The 27,973-nt window shown below is 38.4% G+C and overlaps 1 protein-coding gene across 1 annotated transcript; it reads right to left on the bottom strand.

The window, feature by feature from the left end:
• Nucleotides 1-26: 26 nt before the first annotated feature.
• On the bottom strand, nt 27-27,068 carry ik (IK cytokine). Its single transcript, XM_061934663.1, has 20 exons — nt 26,907-27,068; nt 23,860-23,926; nt 23,688-23,780; nt 23,557-23,616; nt 23,313-23,480; nt 23,136-23,250; nt 21,132-21,202; nt 17,213-17,259; nt 16,989-17,152; nt 16,810-16,918; nt 7,697-7,736; nt 7,434-7,608; nt 7,341-7,359; nt 7,177-7,260; nt 7,018-7,105; nt 6,882-6,939; nt 540-628; nt 358-466; nt 249-283; nt 27-176 (listed from the first exon to the last, which is right to left on the bottom strand). The coding sequence occupies exons 1-20, from the start codon at nt 26,914-26,916 to the stop codon at nt 149-151; spliced, it is 1,629 nt and encodes a 542-aa protein (XP_061790647.1). The 5' UTR covers nt 26,917-27,068; the 3' UTR covers nt 27-148.
• Nucleotides 27,069-27,973: the final 905 nt, after the last annotated feature.

The raw sequence follows: 27,973 nt of genomic DNA, 5'->3' as shown, positions 1-27,973 counted from the left end.
CACGCTTTGCTAAATTGGAAAGCAAATTTTCATTTGACCAAAAATACTTTATTTTAATTGTCAAGTCACAACTATTATCACAAACAGTCTTTGAAAAAAAACAAAAAAACACACAGGCAAGAACAAACTTTGACCTTGGGCAGATGCTTCAGTATTTGGGTCGTTTCACGTCCACCCTGAGGGCCAGAAAAGGGGTGGAGTTTAAGTATTTGGGTCTTAACGAGGTCAAAGCGCTGAGGATAACTCACCCGTCGGCCTCCATCTTCTTCCGCTTCTCGATGATCTGAAAGAGAAGACGCATGGGATGACATCACGGTGACGTCGCCAAAAGGTGGCCGCGACAGGGCGGAGTCTCACCGCGCTGATCTTCTTCCACTGGCGGTCAAGCTCCGCCTTCTCGTTGGTCTCCTTGAAGCGGCGAGTCTTCCGGCCTTCTGACATCTTGATGCCGTACTGGAACGCCGCCCTGTGGAACCAAACGCCATCAGCGCGCCGTCGGCTGCTGGGGGGCGTGGAAAAGTTGACGGGTTTCTACGTACTTGGGCAGCGCTTCCTTGTTGTTCATGTAGTCGGAATATTCCTCCTGGGTGTCAAAGTCCCAACGACCCAGCGGCCCTTTTTTGTTGCCCTGAAACGCCACACAATTTCATGACTTCTTTTTATTTTCTTCTTTCTTTTTGTGTGTAGATGAGGCAAGTGGCCACTAGGGGGGGGTTGTATATACAGTACGATACAGTCAGAGTCTTGTATGGCCAACTAAATAAGAGGCGACGTGCAATTGCAGTTGTTAGTTTTCCTGACGAAATCAACCAAGATAATACGACTAAAAATAGTTCTAAACTAGGGTTGTACGGTTTTTAATTCATTAGTACTAGAGATGCCCGATATTATCGGCCGATAAATGCTTTAAAATGTAATATCGGAAATTATCGGTATCGGTTTCAAAATGTAAAATTAATGACTTTTTAAAACGCCGCTGCACGGACGTAGGGCATACTTGCCAACCCTCCCGAATTTCAGTGCCCCTCTCGATAATAATTCTCCCAAATTCCTCCCGATTTCCACCCGGACAACAATATTGGGGGCGTGCCTTAAAGGCACTGCCTTTAGCATCCTCTACAACCTGTCGTCGCGTCCGCTTTTCCTCCATACAAACAGCGTGCCGGCCCAGTCACATAATATATGCGGCTTTTACACACACATAAGTGAATGCAAGGCCTACATGGTCAACAGCCATACAGGTCACACTGAGGGTGGCCGTATAAACAACTTTAACACTGTTACAAATATGCGCCACACTGTGAACCCACACCAAACAAGAGTGACAAACACATTTCGGGAGAACATCCGTACCGTAACACAACATAAACACAACAGAACAAATACCCAGAACCCATTGCAGCATTAACTCTTCCAGGACGCTACAATATACACCCCCCGCTACCACCAAACCCCGCCACCATCTCACGAATTAGGAGGTCTCAAGGTTGGCAAGTATGCTCTAGTATACTCTGGACTGAAGCTGTGTGCCTTCATTGTTTTTGTAGCTGTTGTTTTGAGGCATGTTTAAAAAAAATAAAAAAAATAATGCACTTTGTGAAAGTCAAAGTATAGTATTTCCCATAGTTGTAGTGGGTATCAGGAATATCTCAGGGAGAGCATGTCCCAAATTCCAAGCTGCTGTTTTGAGGCATGTTAAAAAAAATAATGCACTTTGTGACTTCAATAATAAATATGGCAGTGCCCCTCCCGATAATAATTCTCCCGAATTCCTCCCGATTTCCACCCGGACAACAATATTGGGGGTGTGCCTTAAAGGCACTGCCTTTAGCATCCTCTACAACCTGTCGTCGCGTCCGCTTTTCCTCCATACAAACAGCGTGCCGGCCCAGTCACATAATATATGCGGCTTTTACACACACATAAGTGAATGCAAGGCCTACTTGGTCAACAGCCATACAGGTTACACTGAGGGTGGCCGTATAAACAACTTTAACACTGTTACAAATATGCGCCACACTGTGAACCCACACCAAACAAGAATGACAAACACATTTCGGGAGAACATCCGCACCGTAAGACAACATAAACACAACAGAACAAATACCCAGAAGCCCTTGCAGCATTAACTCTTCCGAGACGCTAGAATATACACCCCCCGCTACCACCAAACCCCACTCCCATCTCCCGAATTAGGAGGTCTCAAGGTTGGCAAGTATGCTTTAGTATACTCTGGACTGAAGTTGTGTGCCTTCATTGTTTTTGTAGCTGTTGTTTTGAGGCATGTTTAAAAAAAAAATAATTAATAATGCACTTTGTGAAAGTCAAAGTATAGTATTTCCCATAGTTGTAGTGGATATCAGGATTATCTCAGGAAGAGCATGTCCCAAATTCCAAGCTGTTTTGAGGCATGTTAAAAAAAGTAATGATTCAATAATAAATATGGAAGTGCCATGTTGGCACTTTTTTTCCATAACTGGAGTTGAAGTTGTTCTCTTATTATGGAAAACCTTGTTTTTGATTGATTGAAACTTGTATTAGTAGGTTGCACAGTACAGTACATATTCCGTACAATCGACCACCAAATGGTAACACCCAAATAAGTTTTTCAACTTGTTTAAGTCGGGGTCCACGTTAATCAATTCATGGTAAAGTTACATTGTTTAATGCATCCAGCGGGGCATCACAACAAAATTAGGCATAATAATGTGTTAATTCCACAACTGTATATATCGGTATCGGTTGATATCGGAATCGGTAATTAAGAGTTGGACAATAGTGGAATATCGGCCAAAAAGCCATTATCGGACATCTCTAATTAGTGCTAATGACTTAAAAACGGTACTATACTGCCTCTGAAAAATACCGGTACCTTCTTTTTTCTTTCTACAGGCTTGACGGCGCGACATTGTTAGTTTCACGACCAGAGGAGCATGTTCGGCAACGCACACGCACGGGGTACTTACAAGCAGAAACATTGTGTAGACAGGAAGGGGGAATGGACGCATTTTGGCTTAAAAACTAACCATAATGGTGAAGCTTTTTACACTGAAACTCTGCTCAGCACAAACGTCCATCCGCAGTGTTTTAGCTACTTCTGAATCCCCAATCCTCGCCTCTATGGTGACAAATCAAGTAAGTTTCTTACAAGTATCATTATCACTGCAGGACGAGGAATGGCTAAACATGTTTCACTGCACACCGTAGAGGGATACAATAGCTAGCAGCCAACAGCGAGCTAGCGGTTCTGAATATTAACAAAAGGGTGCTGTAAAAGATGGATGGATGTTTACAAACTCATTAAATACGTCCCTGGACACATGAGGACTTTAAATATGACCTTGTAACTACTTGGTATCGGATCGATACCCAAATTTGTGGTATCTTTCAAAACGAATGTAAAGCATCAAAGCAACAGAAGAATAAGTTATTATATTTTAAGGAAAATAAGCAGATATTAACAGTAAATGAACAAGTGGATTAACAATCAATTTTTACAGCTTGTCCTTTATAATGTTGACAAAATAATAGAATGATAAATGACAAAATATGTTACTGCATACGTCAGCAGACTTATTAGGAGTTTGTTTGTTTTGCTTACTTACTACCTAAAGAGAAGTCAAGTATGTTCACTATTTTATTTAACCTCTTAAGGCCCAAGCTGTTTGTTTACATGCTTTTTTTATTTCTCTTTGCTATGTGGGCTTATTGGACCTTAATTAGAATAAAAACTAAAAATCATCTTTTAATATGATGTACTTAGTCCAGTGTAGTGACATGCAAATTTTTATTTTTACACTTTTTTTTCTCCAAATTCCATTGTATGTTATACTCTTCTGACACCACCAGATGTCCATATGTCGGCATAAGACCCCAATTCAGTAGTGTACACAATTTTGGAAATAAGAGCTAAAAGGTGCTGTCCACACATAAGGCCAACTAAGCCTTTAGAGTTTAACGGAAAAATTGTCATTTGATTGCAATAAGAAACATATGTTTAATGTACAGTGAGATTTTTTTGTTCAAATAAAGCCAATAATGCCCTTTTATTGTGGTCCCCTTTGTTTAGACAAGTATCAAAATACATTTTGGTTCCGGTACCAAAATATTGGTATCGGGACAACCCTATTCTCATAAACTTACAATAAAACATGCTTTTATTTGGTCAATGTATAATTTTGCAGCCGTTATTGGTGTACTCTGCTGCTATTTTTATGACTTTTGTGTGAAGTACCGTATTTTTCGGAGTATAAGTCGCACCGGAGTATAAGTCGTACCTGCCGAAAATGCATAATAAAAAAGGAAAAAAACATATATAAGTCGTACTGGAGCCCGGCCAAACTATGAAAAAAACTGCGACTTATAGTCCGAAAAATACGGTATGTCAACTGTAGTGCCTGCCTCCAATGTACTTGTAATCACTGCACAATATACAGTACATGCCAAAAGTTTGGACACACCTTCTCATTCAATACGTTTTCTTTATTTTCATGACTATTTACATTGTAGATTGTCACTGAAGGCATCCAAACTATGACACCTGTGAAGTGAAAACCCTTTCAGGTGACTACCTCTTCAAGCTCATCGAGAGAATGCCAAGAGTGTGCAAAGCAGTAATTAGAGCAAAGGGTGGCTATTTTGAAGAAACTAGAATATATTTTCAGTTGTTTCACCTTTTTTTGTTAAGTACATAACTCCACATGTGTTCATTCATAGATTTGATGCCTTCAGTGACAATCTACAATGTCAATAGTCATGAAAATAAAGAAAATGCATTGAATGAGAAGGTGTGTCCAAACTTTTGGCCTGTACTGTACTTCACACAAAAGTCATCCTTTGTCCGTACTTGTTGGGCTAAAGCTAATGAAGATTTTGACAAAATAAGGGTAATAGGTTATTTTTGTCATTCTGTGTATTTTTTTTTCATGTTTATTACGCCAGAAAGAGCGTGTTAGACAGCTTGCTGGTCACTAAACACAGCAGGAATATATATAGTGGAATGCATCAAATACGGCCCCAAAATTGCCCCAAAATTATATTTTGAGTAAATGTAAGCATGTTTTATTGTACATTTAGAGCTGGAGTACAGTACAGGCCAAAAGTTTGGACACACCTTCTCGTCATTCCAATGCATTTTTTTATTTTTATGATTTTTACCTTGTAGATGGTCAGTGAATGCACCAAAACTATGACACCTGTGAAGTGAAAACCATTTCAGCTGACTACCTCTTCAAGCTCATCGAGAGAATGCCAAGAGTGTGCAAAACAGTAATCAGAGCAATTTTGAAGAAACTAGAATATAACACGTTTTCAGTTATTTAACCTTTTTTTGTTAAGTACATAACTCCACATGTGTTCATTCATAGTTTTGATGCCTTCAGTGACAATCTACAATGTCAATAGTCATGAAAATAAAGAAAACGCATTTAATGAGAAGGTGTCCAACTTTTTGTTTTGTAATGTACAAATCTTAATTCAGGAGGTCTTCAGGAAGAGTAAAATTATCTTTCCATGGAGCTAGTTAATTTCACTAGTTTTTAGTATTTTTTCTTGAAATCTAGTCTTTTTATTTTATATTTTGAAAGCTCTTTTGGCCTGTACTGTACTGTACTGTACTCCAGCTCATAAATGTACAATAAAACATGCTTACATTTAGTCAAAATATAATTTTGGGCCGTAATTGATGCATTCCACTATATATATATTCCTGCTGTGTTTAGTGACCAGCAAGCTGTCTAACATGCTCTCTCCGGCGTAATAAACATTGAAAAAAATACACAGAATGACGAAAATAACTTATTACCCTTATTTTGTCAAAATCTTCATTAGCTTTGGGCCAAAAATTACGGACAAAGAATGACTTTTGTGTGAAGTACAGTACAGGCCAAAAGTTTGGACACACCTTCTCATTCAATGTTTTTTCGGCAAAGCTCGGTTGATAGAGTGGCCATGCCAGCAACTTGAGGGTTTCAGGTTCGATTCCTGCTTCCGCCATCCGAGTCACTGCCGTTGTGTCCTTGGGCAAGACACTTTACCCACCTGCTCCCAGTGCCACCCACACTGGTTTAAATGTAACTTAGATATTGGGTTTCACTATGTAAAGGGCTTTGAGTCACTAGAGAAAAGCACTATGTAAATATAATTCACTTCACTTTCTTTATTTTCAGGACTATTTACATTATAGATTGTCACTGAAGGCATCAAAACTATGAATGAACACATGTGGAGTTATGTACTTAACAACAAAAGGTGAAATAACTGAAAACATGTTTGATATTCTAGTTTCTTCAAAATAGCCACCCATTGCTCTGATTACTGTTTTGCACACTCTTGGCATTCTCACCACAAGCTTGAAGTGAAGTGAAAACCTGAAATGGTTTTCACTTCACAGGTGTCATAGTTTTGATGACTTCAGTGACAATCTACATGAAAATAAAGAAAATGCATTGAATGAGAAGGCGTGTCCAAACTTTTGGCCTGTACTGTATATTGTGCAGTGATTTCAAGTACATTGGAGGCAGCCACCACAGTTGACATACTTCACACAAAAGTCATCCTTTGTCCGTAATTTTTGGCCTAAAGCAAATGAAGATTTTGACAAAATAAGGGTAATAAGTTATTTTCGTCATTCTGTGTATTTTTTTTCCATGTTTATTCCGCCGGAGGGAGCGTGTTAGGCCGCAAAATTGCCCCAAAATTATATTTTGACTACATGTAAGCATGTTTTATTGTAGACTTATAAGCCGGAGTATATCTAGAACCATAATTAGATTTATTATTTGGGTGTATTTCATCAGGTTGCACACGTCCTTGGCGTCAAACATAGCGCCTCAGGTTTAGTTGCCTATACTCTCTTTATACATGTCGTATATTACACTTACCTGGTCCATCTTACTGTAGTCAACTTCCTCATCACTGTCCACTGCCAGGTCATCCATACTGCACATTAACACATACACACACAGCGTTCAAGTACAAGTCAATGTGTGTGTGTGTGTGTGTGTGTGTGTTTCTTACGTAGCAGGGTAACATTCAGCGTAGGAGTTTGATCCTCCGAAGAAATCTCCCAAATGTTCTTTAGCATCTCTCCTCTGAGGCAAGGAGGTGACAGATGTTAAGGACTCAAACACACACACACACGCGCACACACACACAATAGTAGCATAAAAGGATATGGATCCTGGCCCTGCCATTGGCTGCCTGCTGCTCCAGCAAACTTTTCATTGATCAACTTGATCTGATCTCCGACTGATCCTGGACCTGTCACACACACACACACACACACACACATACAACATGTCATCTACTCAAAGCTAAACGTTGATAATTGTGTTACTTACCTGACTCCACCTCCATCGCCTAAACACAAATACACAACAAATACTTTACACACTGTTTTAGGTCAAACAGCATTGTGTGTGTGTGTGTGTAACCTGGTTTTGGTCTCCATGAGCTTTGTCAAAGTAGGTGTGTCTGCGGTTCTTCTCCTCTTCTCTGTCCCGCTCTTTCTCTTTCTCTCTCTCTCGCTCTCTGTGTCTCTCTTTGTCTTTTGGAGGTTTGGACAAGGACGCCGAGGATGCCACATAGTCACCGATGTCATCAAAGATGCTGGAACACACACACACACAACCATACACACACCCAATATGACAACAGCAGCTACCATAAGCAGTCAAAAGTGTGTTTCTTGACTGACCTGAGATCAGCCTCTGGAGCTTTTTTTTCATCAACTTTACCTGAAACACAATCCATTGTTACATAAATATTCATGCCATTATCATTGCCATATTTTGTTACATAAACATTCATGCTGTCATTGCCATATTTTGCTACATAAACATTCATGCTGTCATTGCCATATTTTGTTACATAAACATTCATGCTGTCATCACGACATGTTTTGTTACATAAACATTCATGCTGTAATCACTGACATTTTTTGTTACGTAAACATTCATGCGGTCATCACCGACATATTTTGTTACATAAACATTCGTGCTGTCATTGCCATATTTTGTTACATAAACATTCATCCTATCATCACTGACATATTTTGTTACATAAACATTCATGCTGTCATCATCGGCATATTTTGTTACATAAACATTCATGCTGTCATCACCGACATATTTTGTTACATAAACATTCATGCCGTCATTGCCATATTTTGTTACATAAACATTTATGCTGTCATCACGACATAATTTGTTATATAAACATTAATGCTGTAATCACTGACATATTTTGTTACATAAATATTAATGATGTAATCACTGACATATTTTGTTACATAAACATTAATGCTGTAATCACTGACATATTTTGTTACATAAACATTCATGCTGTCATCACTGACATATTTTGTTACACAAAAATTCATGCTGTCATCACTGACATATTTTGTTACACAAACATTATGCTGTCATCACTGACATATTTTGTTACATAAACATCCGTGCTGTCATTGCCATATTTTGTTACATAAACATTCATGCTATCATCACTGACATATTTTGTTACATAAACATTCATGCTGTCATCGACATATTTTGTTACATAAACATTCATGCTGTCATCACCGACATATTTTGTTACATAAACATTCATGCCGTCGTTGCCATATTTTGTTACATAAACATTCATGCTGTCATCACGACATAATTTGTTATATAAACATTAATGCTGTAGTCACTGACATATTTTGTTACATAAACATTAATGCTATAATCACTGACATATTTTGTTACATAAACATTAATGCTGTAATCACTGACATATTTTGTTGCACAAAAATTCATGCTGTCATCACTGACATATTTTGTTACACAAACATTATTCTGTCATCACTGACATACTTTGTTACATAAACATCCATGCAGTCATAATTAAAATATTGTTTTACATTAAAACTCAAGCGGTCATCATCGACATATTTTGTTACATAAACATTCGTGCTGTCATTGCCATATTTTGTTACATAAACATTCATCCTATCATCACTGACATATTTTGTTACATAAACATTCATGCTGTCATCATCGGCATATTTTGTTACATAAACATTCATCCTGTCTTCACCGACATATTTTGTTACATAAACATTCATGCCGTCATTGCCATATTTTGTTACATAAACATTTATGCTGTCATCACGACATAATTTGTTATATAAACATTAATGCTGTAATCACTGACATATTTTGTTACATAAATATTAATGATGTAATCACTGACATATTTTGTTACATAAACATTAATGCTGTAATCACTGACATATTTTGTTACATAAACATTCATGCTGTCATCACTGACATATTTTGTTACACAAAAATTCATGCTGTCATCACTGACATATTTTGTTACACAAACATTATGCTATCATCACTGACATATTTTGTTACATAAACATCCGTGCTGTCATTGCCATATTTTGTTACATAAACATTCATGCTATCATCACTGACATATTTTGTTACATAAACATTCATGCTGTCATCGACATATTTTGTTACATAAACATTCATGCTGTCATCACCGACATATTTTGTTACATAAACATTCATGCCGTCGTTGCCATATTTTGTTACATAAACATTCATGCTGTCATCACGACATAATTTGTTATATAAACATTAATGCTATAATCACTGACATATTTTGTTACATAAACATTAATGCTGTAATCACTGACATATTTTGTTACATAAACATTCATGCTGTCATCCCTGACATATTTTGTTGCACAAAAATTCATGCTGTCATCACTGACATATTTTGTTACACAAACATTATTCTGTCATCACTGACATACTTTGTTACATAAACATCCATGCAGTCATAATTAAAATATTGTTTTACATTAAAACTCAAGCGGTCATCATCGACATATTTTGTTACATAAACATTCATGCTGTCATCACCGACATATTTTGTTACATAAACATTCATGCTGTCATCACCGACATATTTTGTTACATAAACATTAATGCTGTCATCACAACATATTTTGTTACATAAACATTAATGCTGTAATCAGTGACATTGTTGCATAAACATTCACGCTGTAATCATTGACATTTTGTTACACAAACATTTATGCTGTCATCACCAAAATATTTTGTTACATAAACATTCATGCTGTCATCACTGACATATTTTGTTAAATAAACATTCATGCTTTCATCACCGACATTTTGTTACATAAACATTCGTGCTGTCATTGCCATATTTTGTTACATAAACATTCATCCTATCATCACTGACATATTTTGTTACATAAACATTCATGCTGTCATCATCGACATATTTTGTTACATAAACATTCATGCTGTCATCACCGACATATTTTGTTACATAAACATTCATGCCGTCATTGCCATATTTTGTTACATAAACATTTATGCTGTCATCGCGACATAATTTGTTATATAAACATTAATGCTGTAATCACTGACATATTTTGTTACATAAATATTAATGATGTAATCACTGACATATTTTGTTACATAAACATTAATGCTGTAATCACTGACATATTTTGTTACATAAACATTCATGCTGTCATCACTGACATATTTTGTTACACAAAAATTCATGCTGTCATCACTGACATATTTTGTTACACAAACATTATGCTGTCATCACTGACATATTTTGTTACATAAACATCCGTGCTGTCATTGCCATATTTTGTTACATAAACATTCATGCTATCATCACTGACATATTTTGTTACCGTACATAAACATTCATGCTGTCATCGACATACCGTATTTTCCGCACTATTAGCCGCACCTAAAAACCACAAATTTACTCAAAAGCTGACAGTGCGGCTTTTAACCCGGTGCGCTTTATATATGGATAAATATTAAGATTCATTTTCATAAAGTTTCGGTCTCGCAACTTCGGTAAACAGCCGCCATCTTTTTTCCCGGTAGAACAGGAAGCGCTTCTTCTTCTACGCAAGCAACCGCCAAGGTAAGCACCCGCCCCCATAGAACAGGAAGCGCTTCTTCTTCTACTGTAAGCAACCACCCGCCCGCGTAGAAGAAGAAAAAGCGCGCGGATATCACCGTACGTTTCATTTCCTTTGTGTGTTTACATCTGTAAAGACCACAAAATGGCTCCTACAAAGCGACAAGGATCCGGTTCATGAAAAGACGCAATCTCTCCATCCGCACACGGATTACTACCGTATTTCACAGCAACTGATATTCCTGTGAACCGCACTGTGGAACGGGAGCACGTACGGTGAATATTCGCACCACAGGGAATGAGAAGTCATCCTTCACTGTGGTTCTAGCTTGCCATGCTAATGAAACTTCCACCCATGGTGATATTCAAAAGGAAGACCTTGCCAAAAGAGACCTTTCCAGCCGGCGTCATCATAAAAGCTAACTCGAAGGGATGGATGAAGAAAAGATGAGCGAGTGGTTAAGGTAAGTTTAAGTTTACGCGAAGAGGCCGGGTGGCTTTTTTCACGCAGCTCTGTCCATGTTGATATACGTATGTTTGTGATTGCACATTTGCGTACATTTCGGGAGTGAACAGAGTTGTTAGAACGCTGGTTTTTAATATATTATTAAAGTTTGACTGACCTATCTGACTGTTTTTTTGACATTCCTTTAGCGCAGTTAGATGCGGCTTACAACACCGGGCGGCTTATAGGTGGACAAAGTTTTGAAATATGCCGTTCACTGAAGGCGCGGCTTTTAACCCAGGGCGCCTTATGGTGCGGAAAATACGGTATTTTGTTACATAAACATTCATGCTGTCATCACCGACATATTTTGTTACATAAACATTCATGCCGTCGTTGCCATATTTTGCTACATAAACATTCATGCTGTCATCACGACATAATTTGTTATATAAACATTAATGCTGTAGTCACTGACATATTTTGTTACATAAACATTAATGCTATAATCACTGACATATTTTGTTACATAAACATTAATGCTGTCATCGACATATTTTGTTACATAAACATTCATGCTGTCATCACCGACATATTTTGTTACATAAACATTCATGCCGTCGTTGCCATATTTTGTTACATAAACATTCATGCTGTCATCACGACATAATTTGTTATATAAACATTAATGCTGTAGTCACTGACATATTTTGTTACATAAACATTAATGCTATAATCACTGACATATTTTGTTACATAAACATTAATGCTGTAATCACTGACATATTTTGTTACATAAACATTCATGCTGTCATCCCTGACATATTTTGTTGCACAAAAATTCATGCTGTCATCACTGACATATTTTGTTACACAAACATTATTCTGTCATCACTGACATACTTTGTTACATAAACATCCATGCAGTCATAATTAAAATATTGTTTTACATTAAAACTCAAGCGGTCATCATCGACATATTTTGTTACATAAACATTCATGCTGTCATCACCGACATATTTTGTTACATAAACATTCATGCTGTCATCACCGACATATTTTGTTACATAAACATTAATGCTGTCATCACAACATATTTTGTTACATAAACATTAATGCTGTAATCAGTGACATTGTTGCATAAACATTCACGCTGTAATCATTGACATTTTGTTACACAAACATTTATGCTGTCATCACCGAAATATTTTGTTACATAAACATTCATGCTGTCATCACTGACATATTTTGTTACATAAACATTCATGCTTTCATCACTGACATATTTTGTTACATAAACATTCATGCAGTCATAATCAAAATATTGTTTTACATTAAAAACTCATGCTGTCATCATCGACATATTTTGTTACGTAACCATTCATGCTGTCATCACCGACATATTTTGTTACATAAACATTCATGCTGTCATGACGACATATTTTGTTACACAAACATCAATGCTGTAATCACTGACATATTTTGTTACATAAACATTCATGCTGTCATCACTGACATATTTTGTTACACAAACATTCGTGCTGTCATCACCGACATATTTTGTGACACAAACATTCATGCTGTCATCATCACTAAGATATTTTGTTACATAAACATTCATGCTGTCATCACTAACATATTTTGTTACATAAACATTCATGCAGTCATAATTAAAATATTGTTTTACATTAAAACTCATACTGTCATCATCGACATATTTTGTTACATAAAAATTCATGCTGTCATCACCAAATGAATGTCCCATAACAAGAAGATAGAGAAAAAGAAGAAGCTTATCGACTATGACTTCGGCACGGACTATAAAGGCGGATGGAAGCAATTTTTCAGGACTCATGCAGATCCCAAATACAGATCAGCAGGTACCAGAAGGTAAGAAAAGTTTATTTTGCATAATGCGAAACAAAACGCCAGATAATATGTCTTACCTTATACACACATCATAATACTCGTATGTTGAAGCACAGTACAATCCATCAAGCGGTGCGGCTTCATAGCTTACCAAAGTCCTACTAAAACATTTTGATAAGATTTTTGAGCGCCGTGTGTAATGTTCTATATTTTTAATGGAACATATAAAATGTTGGCGTTGTTTACTTGAGTCATATTGCAGTCTACACTTATCTCTTATGTGTGACTGCCATCATATTGCAGTCGACACGTATCTCTTATATGAGATCGGTAGGTTGTGAGTTCAAACCCCGGCCGAGTCATACCAAAGACTATTAAAATTGGACCCATTACCTCCCTGCTTGGCACTCAGCGTCAAGGGTTGGAATTGGGGGTTAAATCACTAAAAATTATTCTCGGGTGCGGCCACCGCTGCTGCTCAATGCTCCCCTCACCTCCCAGGGGGTGATCAAGGGTGATGGGTCAAATGCAGAGAACAATTTCGCCACACCCGAAAAAAATTGGTGAAGTGAATTATAATTATATAGCGCTTTTTCTCTAGTGACTCAAAGCGCTTTCCATAGTGAAACCCAATATCTAAGTTACATTTAAACCAGTGTGGGTGGCACTGGGGGCAGGTGGGTGAAGTGTCTTGCCCGAGGACACAACGGCAGTGACTAGGATGGCGGAAGCGGGGATCGAACCCGGAACCCTCAAGTTGCTGGCACGGCCACTCTACCAACCGAGCTATACCGCTATACCTAGTGTGTGTGTGACAATCGGTACTTTACTTATGTTTGACTGCCATCTACTGGTCAAACTTATCATTTCACCATGTACCAAATAAAATTGCTTCGAGGTCGGTAAGCAAAACCAGAATCATTCCGTACATTAGGCGCACTGTCGAATTTTGAGGAAAAAAAAGGATTTTAAGTGCGCTTTATAGTCCGGAAAATACAGTACTGTATCTTGGTACTTGACACACGCTAACTGTTGAATCATGTTTTTTGTTACCTGACACTATCTACCGCATTTTTCGGAGTATAAGTCGCACCGGCCGAAAATGCATAATAAAGAAGGAAAAAAACATATATAAGTCGCACTGGAGTATAAGTCACATTTTTTGGGGAAATATATTTGATAAAACCCAACACCAAGAATAGACATTTGAAAGGCAATTTAAAATAAATAAAGAATAGTGAACAACAGGCTGAATAAGTGTACGTTATATGAGGCATAAATAACCAACTGAGAACGTGCCTGGTATGTTAACGTAACATATTATGGTAAGAGTCATTCAAATAACTATAACATATAGAACATGCTATACGTTTACCAAACAATCTGTCACTCCTAATCGCTAAATCCCATGAAATCTTATACGTCGAGTCTCTTACGTGAATGAGCTAAATAATATTATTTGATATTTTACGGTAATGTGTTAATAATTTCACACATAAGTCGCTCCTGAGTATAAGTCGCACCCCCGGCCAAACTATGAAAAAAACTGCGACTTATAGTCCGAAAAATACGGTAAACGTAGTGAGTAGAGATGTCCGATAACATCGGACTGCCGATATTATCGTCCGATAAATGCTTTAAAATGTAATATCGGAAATTATCGATATCGGTTTCAAAAAGCAAAATTGATGACTTTTTAAAACGCCGCTGTATGGAGTGGTACACGGACGTAGGGAGAAGTACAGAGCGCCAATAAACCTTAAAGACAGCCAATCACATAATATCTACGGCTTTTCACACACACAAGTGAATGCAACAGCCATACAGCTCACACTGAGGGTGGCCGTATAAACAACTTTAACACTGTTACAAATAAGCGCTACACTGTCAACCCACACCAAACAAGAATGACAAACACATTTCGGGAGAACATCCGCACCGTAACACAACATAAACGCAACAGAACAAATACCCAGAACCCCTTGCAGCACTAACTCTTCCGGGACGCTACAATATACCGTATTTTCCGCACCATTAGCCGCACCTAAAAACCACAAATTTACTCAAAAGCTGACAGTGCGGCTTTTAACCCGGTGCGCTTTATATATGGATAAATATTAAGATTCATTTTCATAAAGTTTCGATCTCGCAACTTAGGTAAACAGCCGCCATCTTTTTTCCCGGTAGAACAGGAAGCGCTTCTTCTTCTACGCAAGCAACCGCCAAGGTAAGCACCCGCCCCCATAGAACAGGAAGCGCTTCTTCTTCTACTGTAAGCAACCACCCGCCCCCGGAAGAAGAAGAAAAAACGCGCGGATATCACCGTACGTTTCATTTCCTGTTTACATCTGTAAAGACCACAAAATGGCTCCTACTAAGCGACAAGGATCCGGTTCATGAAAAGACGCAATCTCTCCATCCGCACACGGATTACTACCGTATTTCACAGCAACTGATATTCCTGTGAACCGCACTGTGGAACGGGAGCACGTACGGTGAATATTCGCACCACAGGGAATGAGAAGTCATCCTTCACTGTGGTTCTAGCTTGCCATGCTAACTTCCACCCATGGTGATATTCAAAAGGAAGACCTTGCCAAAAGAGACCTTTCCAGCCGGCGTCATCATAAAAGCTAACTCGAAGGGATGGATGAAGAAAAGATGAGCGAGTGGTTAAGGTAAGTTTAAGTTTACGCGAAGAGGCCGGGTGGCTTTTTTCACGCAGCTCTGTCCATGTTGATATACGTATGTTTGTGATTGCACATTTGCGTACATTTTGGGAGTGAACAGAGTTGTTAGAACGCTGGTTTTTAATATATTATTAAAGTTTGACTGACCTATCTGACTGTTTTTTTGACATTCCTTTAGCGCAGTTAGATGCGGCTTACAACACGGGGCGGCTTATTGGTGGACAAAGTTTTGAAATATGCCGTTCATTGAAGGCGCGGCTTTTAACCCAGGGCGCCTTATGGTGCGGAAAATACGGTACCTAACTATAACATATAGAACATGCTATACGTTTACCAAACAATCTGTCACTCCTAATCGCTAAATCCCATGAAATCTTATACGTCTAGTCTCTTACGTGAATGAGCTAAATAATATTATTTGATATTTTACGGTAATGTGTTAATAATTTCACACATAAGTCGCTCCTGAGTATAAGTCGCACCAAACTATGAAAAAAACCGACTAACAGTCCGAAAAATACGGTAGCTAGCGTGCTAACTCTTAGCATTTCAGTTCGGCTCTCCACGACGAAATTGCATTTTTTTTAGTTACGTGGCAACAAAATGTGGTCTAAATAAATGATAAATGGGTTTTACTTGTATAGCGCTTTTCTACCTTCAAGGTACTCAAAGCGCTTTGACACTATTTCCACATTTACCCATTCACACACACATTCACACACCGATGGCGGGAGCTGCCATGCAAGGCGCTAACCAGCAGCCATAAGGAGCAAGGGTGAAGTGTCTTGCCCAAGGACACAACGGACATGACTAGGATGGTAGAAGGTCTACCTTTGTCCTTCTTCTTGATCTTCTTGTGACGAGTTCCTTGGCGGAGGTAAGACAAAATCTGAGTCAGCTTGGAGATAACAATGTCGTTGGTGGTCAGGGTGGTCTGAGCCTGCAACAGAGCAACACACACAGGCACTTAATGACCGCACAAAGGACGGGTGTGAGCGTAGTCGGGGTACCTCCATGCTGGGACAGTCGGCCTTGCTGCGAATGAGCGTGGTGGGAATGTCGGTGTCGGTGAACTCGTCGTCCAGGTCCACCACGTACGCCATCCGGCCCGGCAGGAAGAGCTCGTTCCTCTCCATCTGACCGGAGCGGAACACCATGCGGTAGATACTCCGACCTGAGCACAGCAGCATGACTCAGCACTTTGAGCAAAGCACCTTTATGACTCATCACTGACCGATACGAGTCTTAAACTCAATCTTCTCCTCGGGTTCGACATCTTTCCTGCAAAACACACACAAAGTGGGACTAAAGAAGGTGCCCTCATGAACTAAAATAAATAGTTAGTACTTCTCCTGGATCTTCCTTTTACTAACTCCAATATATTTACAGTACAGGCCAAAAGTTTGGATACACCCTCTGATTCAATGCGTTTTTCTTCATTTTCATGGCTATTTACTAGGGGTGTAACGGTACGTGTATTTGTATTGAACCGTTTCGGTACAGGGGTTCCGGTTCGGTTCGGAGGTGTACCGAACGAGTTTCCACACGGACATATTAAGTAGCGTAACGCACGTTGTGTAAACAATGTACACCGAGGCACAACACACGGCATTATCGTTATTGTTATCGTAGCTAACGGGCTACGATAGACTGACCATACGTCCTCTTTTCACCGGACATGTCCTCTCTTGCGGAGCTGTCAGGGCGGAGTTTCTTAAATGCCTCAAATGCCATAGATTTTTTATTATCTATAGCAAGGGTGTCAAAAGTGTGCCCCGGAGGCCATTTGCGGTACACAGCTAATGTTTTAAAGGCCCACGGCACATTCTAAAAATACTATCAAAATAAACAAAAACATAACAAAAGTGAAATAAAAAAGCTTAAAGGTGAAATGTAATTTAGAAAAAGTTGCAATGTTGACTAATAAAACAAACTTTTTTTTTTCTTTCAAACTGTCATTGCTCAAAACATCATAATAGGGATGTCCGATAATGGCTTTTTGCCGTTATCCGATATTGTCCAACTCTTTAATTACCGATACCGATATCAACCGATATCAATATCAACCAATATATGCAGTCGTGGAATTAACACATTATTATACCTAATTTGGACAACCAGGTATGGTGAAGATAAGGTCCTTTTTTAAAAAAAAAAAAAAATAATATAAATAAATTAAAAACATTTTCTTGAATAAAAAAGAAAGTAAAACAATATAAAAACAGTTACATAGAAACTAGAAATTAATGAAAATGAGTAAAATTAACTGTTAAAGGTTAGTACTATTAGTGGACCAGCAGCACGCACAATCATGTGTGCTTACGGACTGTATTCCTTGCAGACTGTATTGATATATATTGATATATAATGTAGGAAACAGAATATTAATAACAGAAAGAAACAACCCTTTTGTGTGAATGAGTATAAATGGGGGAGGGAGTTTTTTTGGGTTGGTGCACTAATTGTAAGTGTATCTTGTGTTTTTTATGTTGATTTAATAAAAAAAACGATACTGATAATAAAAAAAACGATACCAATAATTTCCGATATTACATTTTAACGCATTTATCGGACATCCCTACTAGGGATGTCCCGATCCAGGTTTTTGCACTTCCGATCCGATACAGATATTGTTTTTGCATTTCCGATCCGATACCGATACTGACCGATACCGATACTGACCGATACTGGCCTATCCGAGCATGTATTAAAGTTTAAAGTTATTTAGCCTACTTAGTTGTCAGAATCATGTTGAAAAGGGTTTTAGTACTCTTGATAACAACTAACCAGCTGAATTAGGGGAGTTTGAATAATACACAATGGTTGGTAACAAGAAACTGACCTGTTTATTCAAGGATAAACACAAAATAGACAAAATTATACATGACAAACAGAAATGGCATCATTGAAACTAGGGCTGGGCGATATGGCCTTTTTTTAATATTGCGATATTTTAAGGCCATATTGCGATACACGATATATATCTCGATATTTTGCCTCAGCCTTGAATGAACACTTGATGCATTTAATCACATCAGTATGATGATTCTATGTGTTTTGATCGATTGATTGAGACTTTTATTAGTAGGTTGCACAGTGAAGTACATATTCCGTACAATTGACCACTAAATGGTAACACCCCAATAAGTTTTTCAACTTGTTTAAGTCGGGGTCCACTTAAATTGATTCATGATACAGATATATACTATCAGATATATACTATCATCATAATACAGTCATCACACAAGATAATCACATTGAATTATTTACATTATTTATAATCCAGGGTGTGGAGGGGGGCGCCGGATGTAAGTGTCAAAAAGACAGCCAAAAGAGTTTGATATGAGAATAAATCTAAAGTTAAAATATAGGGTAGAAATGCACCCATTTGCAGGAAATGTAGTCTTGATTTTCTCAATTTTCTTTCAAGGCATGTCTACATTAAAGCATTCTTCTTCATACTGCATTAATATATGCTACTTTTAAACTTTCATGCAGAGAAGGAAATCACAACTAAAAAAAATCACTAATTTTTTCATACTGTGTTGATCTGGAAATTTTTGCCTCTGCATTTTGATGGTGTGGACGTGTGGCACCGATTGGAGATAAGCGTCTCGACAGACGTTATAATATTTGAACAATGATGACGAAAACTGTTTTCTCTGTCGTGTCCGTGTGTCGAAAATTGTTATGCGCTTATTTTCTTATTTGATTTTGTGCGTGGCATATAATTGCTATGCGCAGAGGACGTTTGAGCAGTGCGCAATTGCACAAGCGCGCACCTTAGAGAGAACATTGGTCACACGGCTGAGCTAGCATCACAGCTAACGTTAGCCATGCTGCTACCTCTCTGCTCGGGGAGGACGTATACGTATGTGACGTATGACGTGACAGTATGTGACGTGACGGTATGTGACGTGTGTAAGAAGGTGCGCTTGCTGTCTGTGAGAGGGAGACACAGAAAAGAGTGAGAAGAGCCTGTCGTGTCATGCCAGCAGCTAAAAGCAACTGCGTGAGAATCCACAGACCTGTGGATGTGTTGAAGGTGTGCTGGAAAATGCGGAACGGAACTGAGGGAGGAGCAGAAAAGTGGAATGTATTATTTAAATAGGTGCGTTGGAAAACACGGAGCGGAGTTTTTTTTTTAACTGGATCTGGATCAGCATTTTCCCATGCCTTGCCGATACGCATTTTTTGGCAAATATCTGCGGCCGATCCGATCCAAATATCGGATCGGGACATCCCTAATCCCTACATAATATTGAATTAAAATCAATGTTATTATGAATTATTGACCTATCCAAGGTTCCGATTACTTCACATCAAATATTCCACTAAGAAAAAATATTTTTGGTGGAAGATTTTGCAAATTTGGCAAATAAATAACTCAAAAATGTATATTTTGATGTTTTCTTACTGTACCGAAAATGAACCGTACCGTGACCTCTAAACCGAGGTACGTACCGAACCGAAATTTTTGTGTACCGTTACACCCCTACTATTTACATTGTAGATTGTCACTGAAGGCATCAAAACTATGAATGAACACATGTGGAGTTATGTACTTAACAAAAAAAAGAGGTGAAATAACTGAAAACATGTTTTATATTCTAGTTCCTTCAAAATAGCCACCCTTTGCTCGGATCACTGCTTTGCACACGCTTGGCATTCTCTCGATGAGCTCCAAGAGGTAGTCACCTGAAAGGGTTTTCACTTCACAGGTGTGCTGGATTAATTATTTGCCATGATATTTATTCAATGAATGGAAATGTGTGCAGAACTGGAACATAAAATAAAGGAACTGGCCAAATTTTCGAAGTGTCTGCATTACTTTATATAGAATAAATAAATAATCCATTAATGACATTTACTAATCGATTTTACAATCGCCCATGTCCTAATAGCCAAGCGTTTAAAAATCAATTATATACCCCACCTCTACGTAACTGTATAGGCCCTGAAAAACACTTTGTTTGAGGTCTACTACTGACCTAGCACATCTAATATTTTCACTCAGATTTCATCCCATTCGAATAGAAAAATGAAGTTATCCTGGTCAAATACACTTTGATACACTCCTTTTAAAATGCCGCTTTTCACCAAATGTATGCAATCATTCTGTTTGTCATGTAATAATGAGAAAGAGCTCCTACTTGGCCTCCTTCTGGACTTTCTCCATCATGTCTTCTTCTTCCTTCTCTTTGCTGCAGATTTCTGCTCTCACCTGATGAATACACCCACAAAAACATCACCTGAGTGTTCCTGAGCATTCCTGAGTGTGTGTGTTCTTTTATTTCTACCCTTCTTGAGACATCAACACGGAAAAGTACCTTCCATATGAGGACCGGTGAACAAGTTAGAACCTAAATCATGGTCCCAATACGGAAAACCATTGCATCTAATAGAGAACGTCTCATTTGCACCCCTGGTGGTGAAATCTATCAAAATTAGGGTGGTCCCAAAAAGACGGGATTTTTTAAATTAACTGTGTGTCGGTTTTAAAAGTGCTCTCCCTCTGGTCAACATATGAAATAACAAGTGTGTGTAAAATTTTTTTAAGTGCTTCCCCTCTGGCCAACATATGTAGTGAGTGTGTGTAAGAAATTGAAATGCGCCCCTTTTGGCCAAAATGTATTAAAAAAAAAAAATAAATAAATAAATATATATATATATATATATATATATATATATATATATATATATATATATATATATATATGTATATAGAGACATACTGTAATAACTAAGTAAATAATGAAGATTAAAAACCAATTAAAAACAAAAAATGTCAAACAAAAAAATGTTTTTCCTAAAAGCTTACCTTTTTTATATGTGCATAGTATGTATATATTATCAATGTTGTAAATACAAATCTTTATATATCTATAAAAGGTGGTCCTAAAGAGGTAGGCATTTTTCGGAGGTCTCAAGAAAGTAACAAATACAAGAATGTGTGTTGTGTGTGTGTGTGTGTGTGTGTGTGTGTGTGTGTGTGTGTGTGTTCTTGTATTCCTACCATTCTTGAGACAACAAGGAAAAGAAAGTGCCGTCCATATGAGGACCGGTGAATAAGTTAGGACATAAATCATGGTCCCAATACGGAAAACCATTGCATCTAATAGAGAATGTCTCATTTGCACCCCCTGGTGGTGAAATCTATCAAAATAAGGGTGGTCCCAAAAAGGAGGGATTTTTCAAACTGACTGTGTGTCGGTTTTAAAAGTGCTCCCCCTCTGGTGAACATATGAAATAACAAGTGTGTGTAACAATTTGAAGTGCTCCCCCTGTGGCCAACATATGTAATAACAAGTGTGTGTAAGAAAAATAAATGCGCCCTCTTTGGCCAAAGTAAAAAAAATACAAAAATGTATGCAGAGACATACTGTAATAACGAAGTACCGTAAATAATGAAGATTAAAAAACAATTTAAAAAAATAAAAAAAGTTTACTAAAAGCTTACCTTTTTCATATTTGCATAGTATGTACATATTATTAAGGTAACACTTTAGTATGAGGAACATATTCACCATTAATTAGTTTCTTATTAACATGCAAATTAGTAACATATTGGCTCTTAATTAGTCATTATTAAGTACTTATTAATGCCTTTTTCTGCATGGCCTCATTATACAACCCTAACCCTCTAACCCTAACCAAATAACTCTAAATTAAGTCTGTTACTTAGAATATGTTCCCCTAGTGTCCAAATAACTCTCAATTAAGTCTTTGTTACTTAGAATATGTTCCCCATACTTAAGTGTTACCATTATTATATATGTAATAACAAGTGTGTAAAAGAAATTGATAAATGCGCCCCCTTTGGCCAAAATTAATAAAAACAATTTAAAAAATATGTATATAGAGACATACTGTAATAACTTGAAGTAAATAATGAAGATTAAAAACCAATTACAAACAAAAACATTAAACAACAATTTTTTTTACGAAAAGCTTACCTTTTTTATATTTGCATAGTATGTATATATTATTAATGTTGTAGATACAAATCTTTATATATCTAGAAAGGGTGGTCCTAAAAAGGTAGGCATTTTTCGGAGGTCTCAAGAAGGTACCAAATACAAGAATGTGTGTGTGTGTGTGTGTGTGTGTGTGTGTGTGTGTGTGTGTGTGTGTGTGTGTGTGTGTGTTTTTCTCACCTTCTGCAACAGAGCAAAGTCCAGACCTTTCACCAAGTGAGTATGCTCCATGTCACCACCCAAAAACTTGGACTCCTGGATCAGCTGCCGACGTTTTTCTGCCGCTGACTTATCCCTGCGTCGCAGACACGTCATCACCGCGGTCGCATTAGCATGGCCATTGTTAGCATTACTCACGCCTCGGCCGAGGGTCCGACGGCTCGGTAGTTGGCGGTGGTGCTGATCAGTTCGGTCTCTTCGTAGTCTTTGTTGACGCCGTCCCTGCGCTCTCGAGCCCGATCTCGATACTTCTCGGCCAGTTCTCTCTCTCGTTCCATTTCCTGCTGGCGTAGCTTAGCGTAGTAGCTGCCGCCAACACAAGCGTCATGTCATGGCGGCGCAGCCTCAGACACAGTGTACAAGCGGGAAGGAGTGACCTCACCTCTTCTTCTTCCGTCTCCTTGCCGCGGGATCTTCATCTTCATTGTAGTCCCTCGGCATTCTGGGTAAGGAAAACATGTCATTGTTATTGTTGTCGACCAAATATTTACAGGTGTGACAACGAAGACGCACTCATGATGTCTGGACTTGGAGGGCGGGGCCGAAGAAGGCGTGGCACGTGGCGTCATCAGCAACTTCCTGAAGTCGTCATTTGTCAACTTTGACCTGCAGACACACACGTTAATGTCAGCACGCGCACACACATACACAGCTGTGGGTTGGGGGCGGGGCCAGAAGTACGTACTGCGCGGCAGCCCGGCCGTCGTCCACATCGTGACCCTCGGGGGCCAGAGGGTTGGAATAACTCTCCGCTGGAAACAAAACATTTGATATTTAATAACAATAGCGTTGAAACAACATTTAAAAGGAGCAGCGGCTTTAGTTTCACTTTCTATCTGCTGCCGCTCACCAGTAATCCTGCTCTGAATGCGGACTTGCAGGCACTAAAAGTCTTTATTAGTCCCAACTGGGAGAAATAAACACACCCACTAATTTAATCATAATAAGGCATTTTAATATGACTAACACTAGCTTAGAAACTGAAACATTTAAAAGGAGCAGAGGCTTTAGTTTCATTTTCTATCTACCAGTAATCCTGCTCTGAATGCGGACTTGCAGGCACTAAGGAGTCTTTATTAGTCCCGACTGGGAGAAATAAACACACCACTAATTTAATCATAAGGCATTTTAATATGACAAACAGTAGCATATAAACTGAAACATTTAAAAGGAGCAGAGGCTTTAGTTTCATTTTCTATCTACCAGTAATCCTGCTCTGAATGCGGACTTGCAGGCACTAAGGAGTCTTTATTAGTCCCGACTGGGAGAAATAAACACACCACTAATTTAATCATAAGGCATTTTAATATGACTAACAGTAGCATATAAACTGAAACATTTAAAAGGAGCAGAGGCTTTAGTTTCATTTTCTATCTACCAGTAATCCTGCTCTGAATGCGGACTTGCAGGCACTCATAGGAGTCTTTATTAGTCCCGACTGGGAGAAATAAACACACCCACTAATTTAATCATAATAAGGCATTTTAATATGACTAACACTAGCATGGAAACTGAAACGTTTAAAAGGAGCAGTGGCTTTAGTTTCACTTTCTATCTGCTGCCGCTCACCAGTAATCCTGCTCTGAATGCGGACTTGCAGGCACTCATAGGAGTCTTTGTTAGTCCCGACTGGGAGAAATAAACACACCCACTAATTTAATCATAATTAGGCATTTTAATATAACTAACACTAGCATAGAAACTGAAACATTTAAAAGGAGCAGCGGCTTTAGTTTCACTTTCTATCTGCTGCCGCTCACCAGTAATCCTGCTCTGAATATGGACTTGCAGGCACTAAGGAGTCTTTGTTAGTCCCGACTGGGAGAAATAAGCACACCCACTAATTTAATCAGAATAAGGCATTTTTACATCTAAATATTTTTTAATCAGACTTTTTGTTTATGTGTCTGCAAATATTCAACTCCTCTGATATCCATCCATCCATCCATTTTCTACCGCTTGTCCCTTTTGGGGTCGCGGAGGGTCCTGGAGCCTGCATACAGACACTTTGTGTTCAAATCATTTTTGAGTTCGTGGATTACAAAAAAAACATTTTGCTCCTAAAATAATCATAAAACTTGTTTTCTGTGTGGGTTACACATTATTTTACTTTTAATGTAATTTAATTTAATATATGCTACAGTTTTTGAATTAAAAAAACCCCCTCCACAATCTCGGTCACCGCTTGTTTGCCAAAGCACAATAATTTAACATTTGAAAGTAGAGATGTCCGATAATATCGGACTGCCGATATCGGCCGATAAATGCTTTAAAATGTAATATCGAAAATTATCGGTATCGGTTTTAAAAAGTAAAATGTATGACTTTTTAAAACGCCGCTGTGTACACGGACGTAGGGAGAAGTACAGAGCGCCATAAACCTTAAAGGCACTGCCTTTGCATGCCGGCCCAATCACATAATATCTACGGTTTTTCACACACACAAGAGAATGCATTGCATACTTGGTCAACAAACATACAGGTCACACTGAGGGTGGCCGTATAAAAAACTTTAACACTATTACAAATATGCGCCACACTGTGAACCCACACCAAACAAGAATGACAAACACATTTCGGGAGAACGTCCGCACCGTAACACAACATAAACACAACAGCACAAAGCATGTCCCAAATTCCAAGCTGCTGTTTTGAGGCATGTTAAAAAAAGAATGCACTTTGTGACTTCAATAATAAATATGGTAGTGCCATGTTGGCATTTTTTTTTTCCATAATTTGAGTTGATTTATTTTGGAAAACCTTGTTACATTGTTTAATGCATCCAGCGGGGCATTACAACAAAATTAGGCATAATAATGAGTTAATTCCACGCAGGGGCGCCGAAATGGGGGGGGTTAAGGAGACAGATTCTAGGGGCCCATGATGGAGGGGGGCCCAGAGAGGCCCCTAATGATGATGAAATTATAATACAGAAAAAATAATTACACTGTTTTGGGGGCCCTGTAAAGATTCTTTTCATGGGGCCCAAAATCCCGAGCAGCGCCCCTGATTCCACGACTGTACATATCGGTATCGGTTGATATCTGAATCGGTAATTAAGAGTTGGACAATATCGGAATATCGTCAAAAAAGCCATTATCGGACATCTCTATTTGAAAGTGTTGTTTAGTAAAAGTTAACTTGAAGTAAAAAAAATTGTAGTGTTCTGTACACAACCGATACTTTGTTTGCTGCAGAATTCACATTTGATGAGTGTGACAAGCAAAATGACTTTGAGAGGGGGAAAAAAGTTGTCTTTACTCTCGCAAAATGTACCGGAAAAGAAGGAAAACCACCAAAAATGATTCCCGAGCGTGGCCACCGCTGCTGCTCACTGCTCCTCTCACCTCCCAGGGGGTGGAACAAGGGGATGGGTCAAACGCAGAGGGTAATTTCACCACACCTAGTTTGTGTGTGACTATTAGTGGTATTTTAACTTTAACTTTAAAACCGAGGTACAGTTACCTGTACCGTTGCACCGAGTAAACAGTCGCGATGCAACGGTACTCGCGATAATCCCGCATGGGACAGTCCGACTTCAATTTAATAAAAATAATAGTGATATTATTCGAGATCAGATAATTTGAAAAAATTAATCGTGATTATTATTTTTGCCGTTAAAATGATCTGATATTTAATAACAATGTTAGCTAGCACGGTTAGCTCATGCTAGCGTTAGCTCAGCTGTGGTGCAAACAGCTAACAATTTGCACCCAGGCTCAAGTTACTTACTCTCAGGCATCTTTGTTGTCCCACTTCCCGCGGTAACAAAGTTGAAATAAAAAAAAGTCAACTATGACGTTTAATGTGTGTATTAAACGACGCTCTTAGCAGATCCAGCGTCTGCACCGGAACTCGGTGTGCGACGAGTTGTATTGCGCATGCGTGCAGCCACTGGCTTGGAAACCCAAGTACGGAACGCCGTTGACAACAAAATACAGTACAACTTGGCGTATGTATATATATTTGAGTAATACAATTATATATATGAATTGTAAATATATTAAAGGGTTTACGTAAAAAATTGTGAATAGGTCTTTGCAATCATTACAAGTGTATTAATGCTCCTGTCAATGAATATTCAGTCAGGTCATGCTCTTATTGTTGTAACGTGACTAAACAAATATTGGACTCCCTGAAAAGACGTCAAGACTTTTGTCACAGTACAAAAAAATAGTTAGCAAGCCACAAAGGACCAGAATAGACAATGCATTTTAAGAACAAAAAAACAAATTATATATAAATATATCAGTGTCGTGCGGTGAGGTTGATGGCTGGTGAGGCACTGACTTCATCACAGTCAGATTTACAAACATATGAACCCTAAAGAGTATCTTATTCACCATTTGATTGGCAGCAGTTAACGGGTTATGTTTAAAAGCTCATACCAGCATTCTTCCCTGCTTGGCACTCAGCATCAAGGGTTGGAATTGGGGGTTAAATCACCAAAAATTACCCCCGGGCGCGGTGCCGCTGCTGCCCACTGCTCCCCTCACCTCCCAGGGGGTGAGCAAGGGATGGGTCAAATGCAGAGGACAAATTTCATTACACCTAGTGTGTGTTTGTGTGTGTGTGTGTGTGTGTGTGTGTGTGTGTGTGTGTGTGTGTGTGTGTGTGTGTGTGTGTGACAATCATTGGTACCGGTACTTTAACTTAACTTTAACTTTACACTTACAAACTGTAGCACACAAAAAAGCACATTTAATTAAAAAAACGTTATTATGGTCTTACCTTTACTTATAAGTGCAGGAACAGTGGTGTTCGTGTTGGACGAGTTGTGAATGAATGAAATATGAAAT

The sequence above is a fragment of the Nerophis lumbriciformis genome, linkage group LG03 (genome assembly GCF_033978685.3).
Source record: "Nerophis lumbriciformis linkage group LG03, RoL_Nlum_v2.1, whole genome shotgun sequence".
NCBI lineage: Eukaryota > Metazoa > Chordata > Actinopteri > Syngnathiformes > Syngnathidae > Nerophis > Nerophis lumbriciformis.
Note: the sequence above shows the minus strand (reverse complement) of the source record. Positions and strands in the feature narration are given on the sequence as shown.

What these genes read in the sequence shown, in the direction of transcription:
- ik (XM_061934663.1), bottom strand. An exon ending in GATCAAGAAGAAGGACAAAG is followed by an intron (nt 7,737 to 16,809) that starts GTAGACCTTCTA and finishes ATTGTGTTTCAG; the next exon opens with GTAAAGTTGATGAAAAAAAA. An exon ending in GCTCCAGAGGCTGATCTCAG is followed by an intron (nt 7,609 to 7,696) that starts GTCAGTCAAGAA and finishes TGTGTGTTCCAG; the next exon opens with CATCTTTGATGACATCGGTG.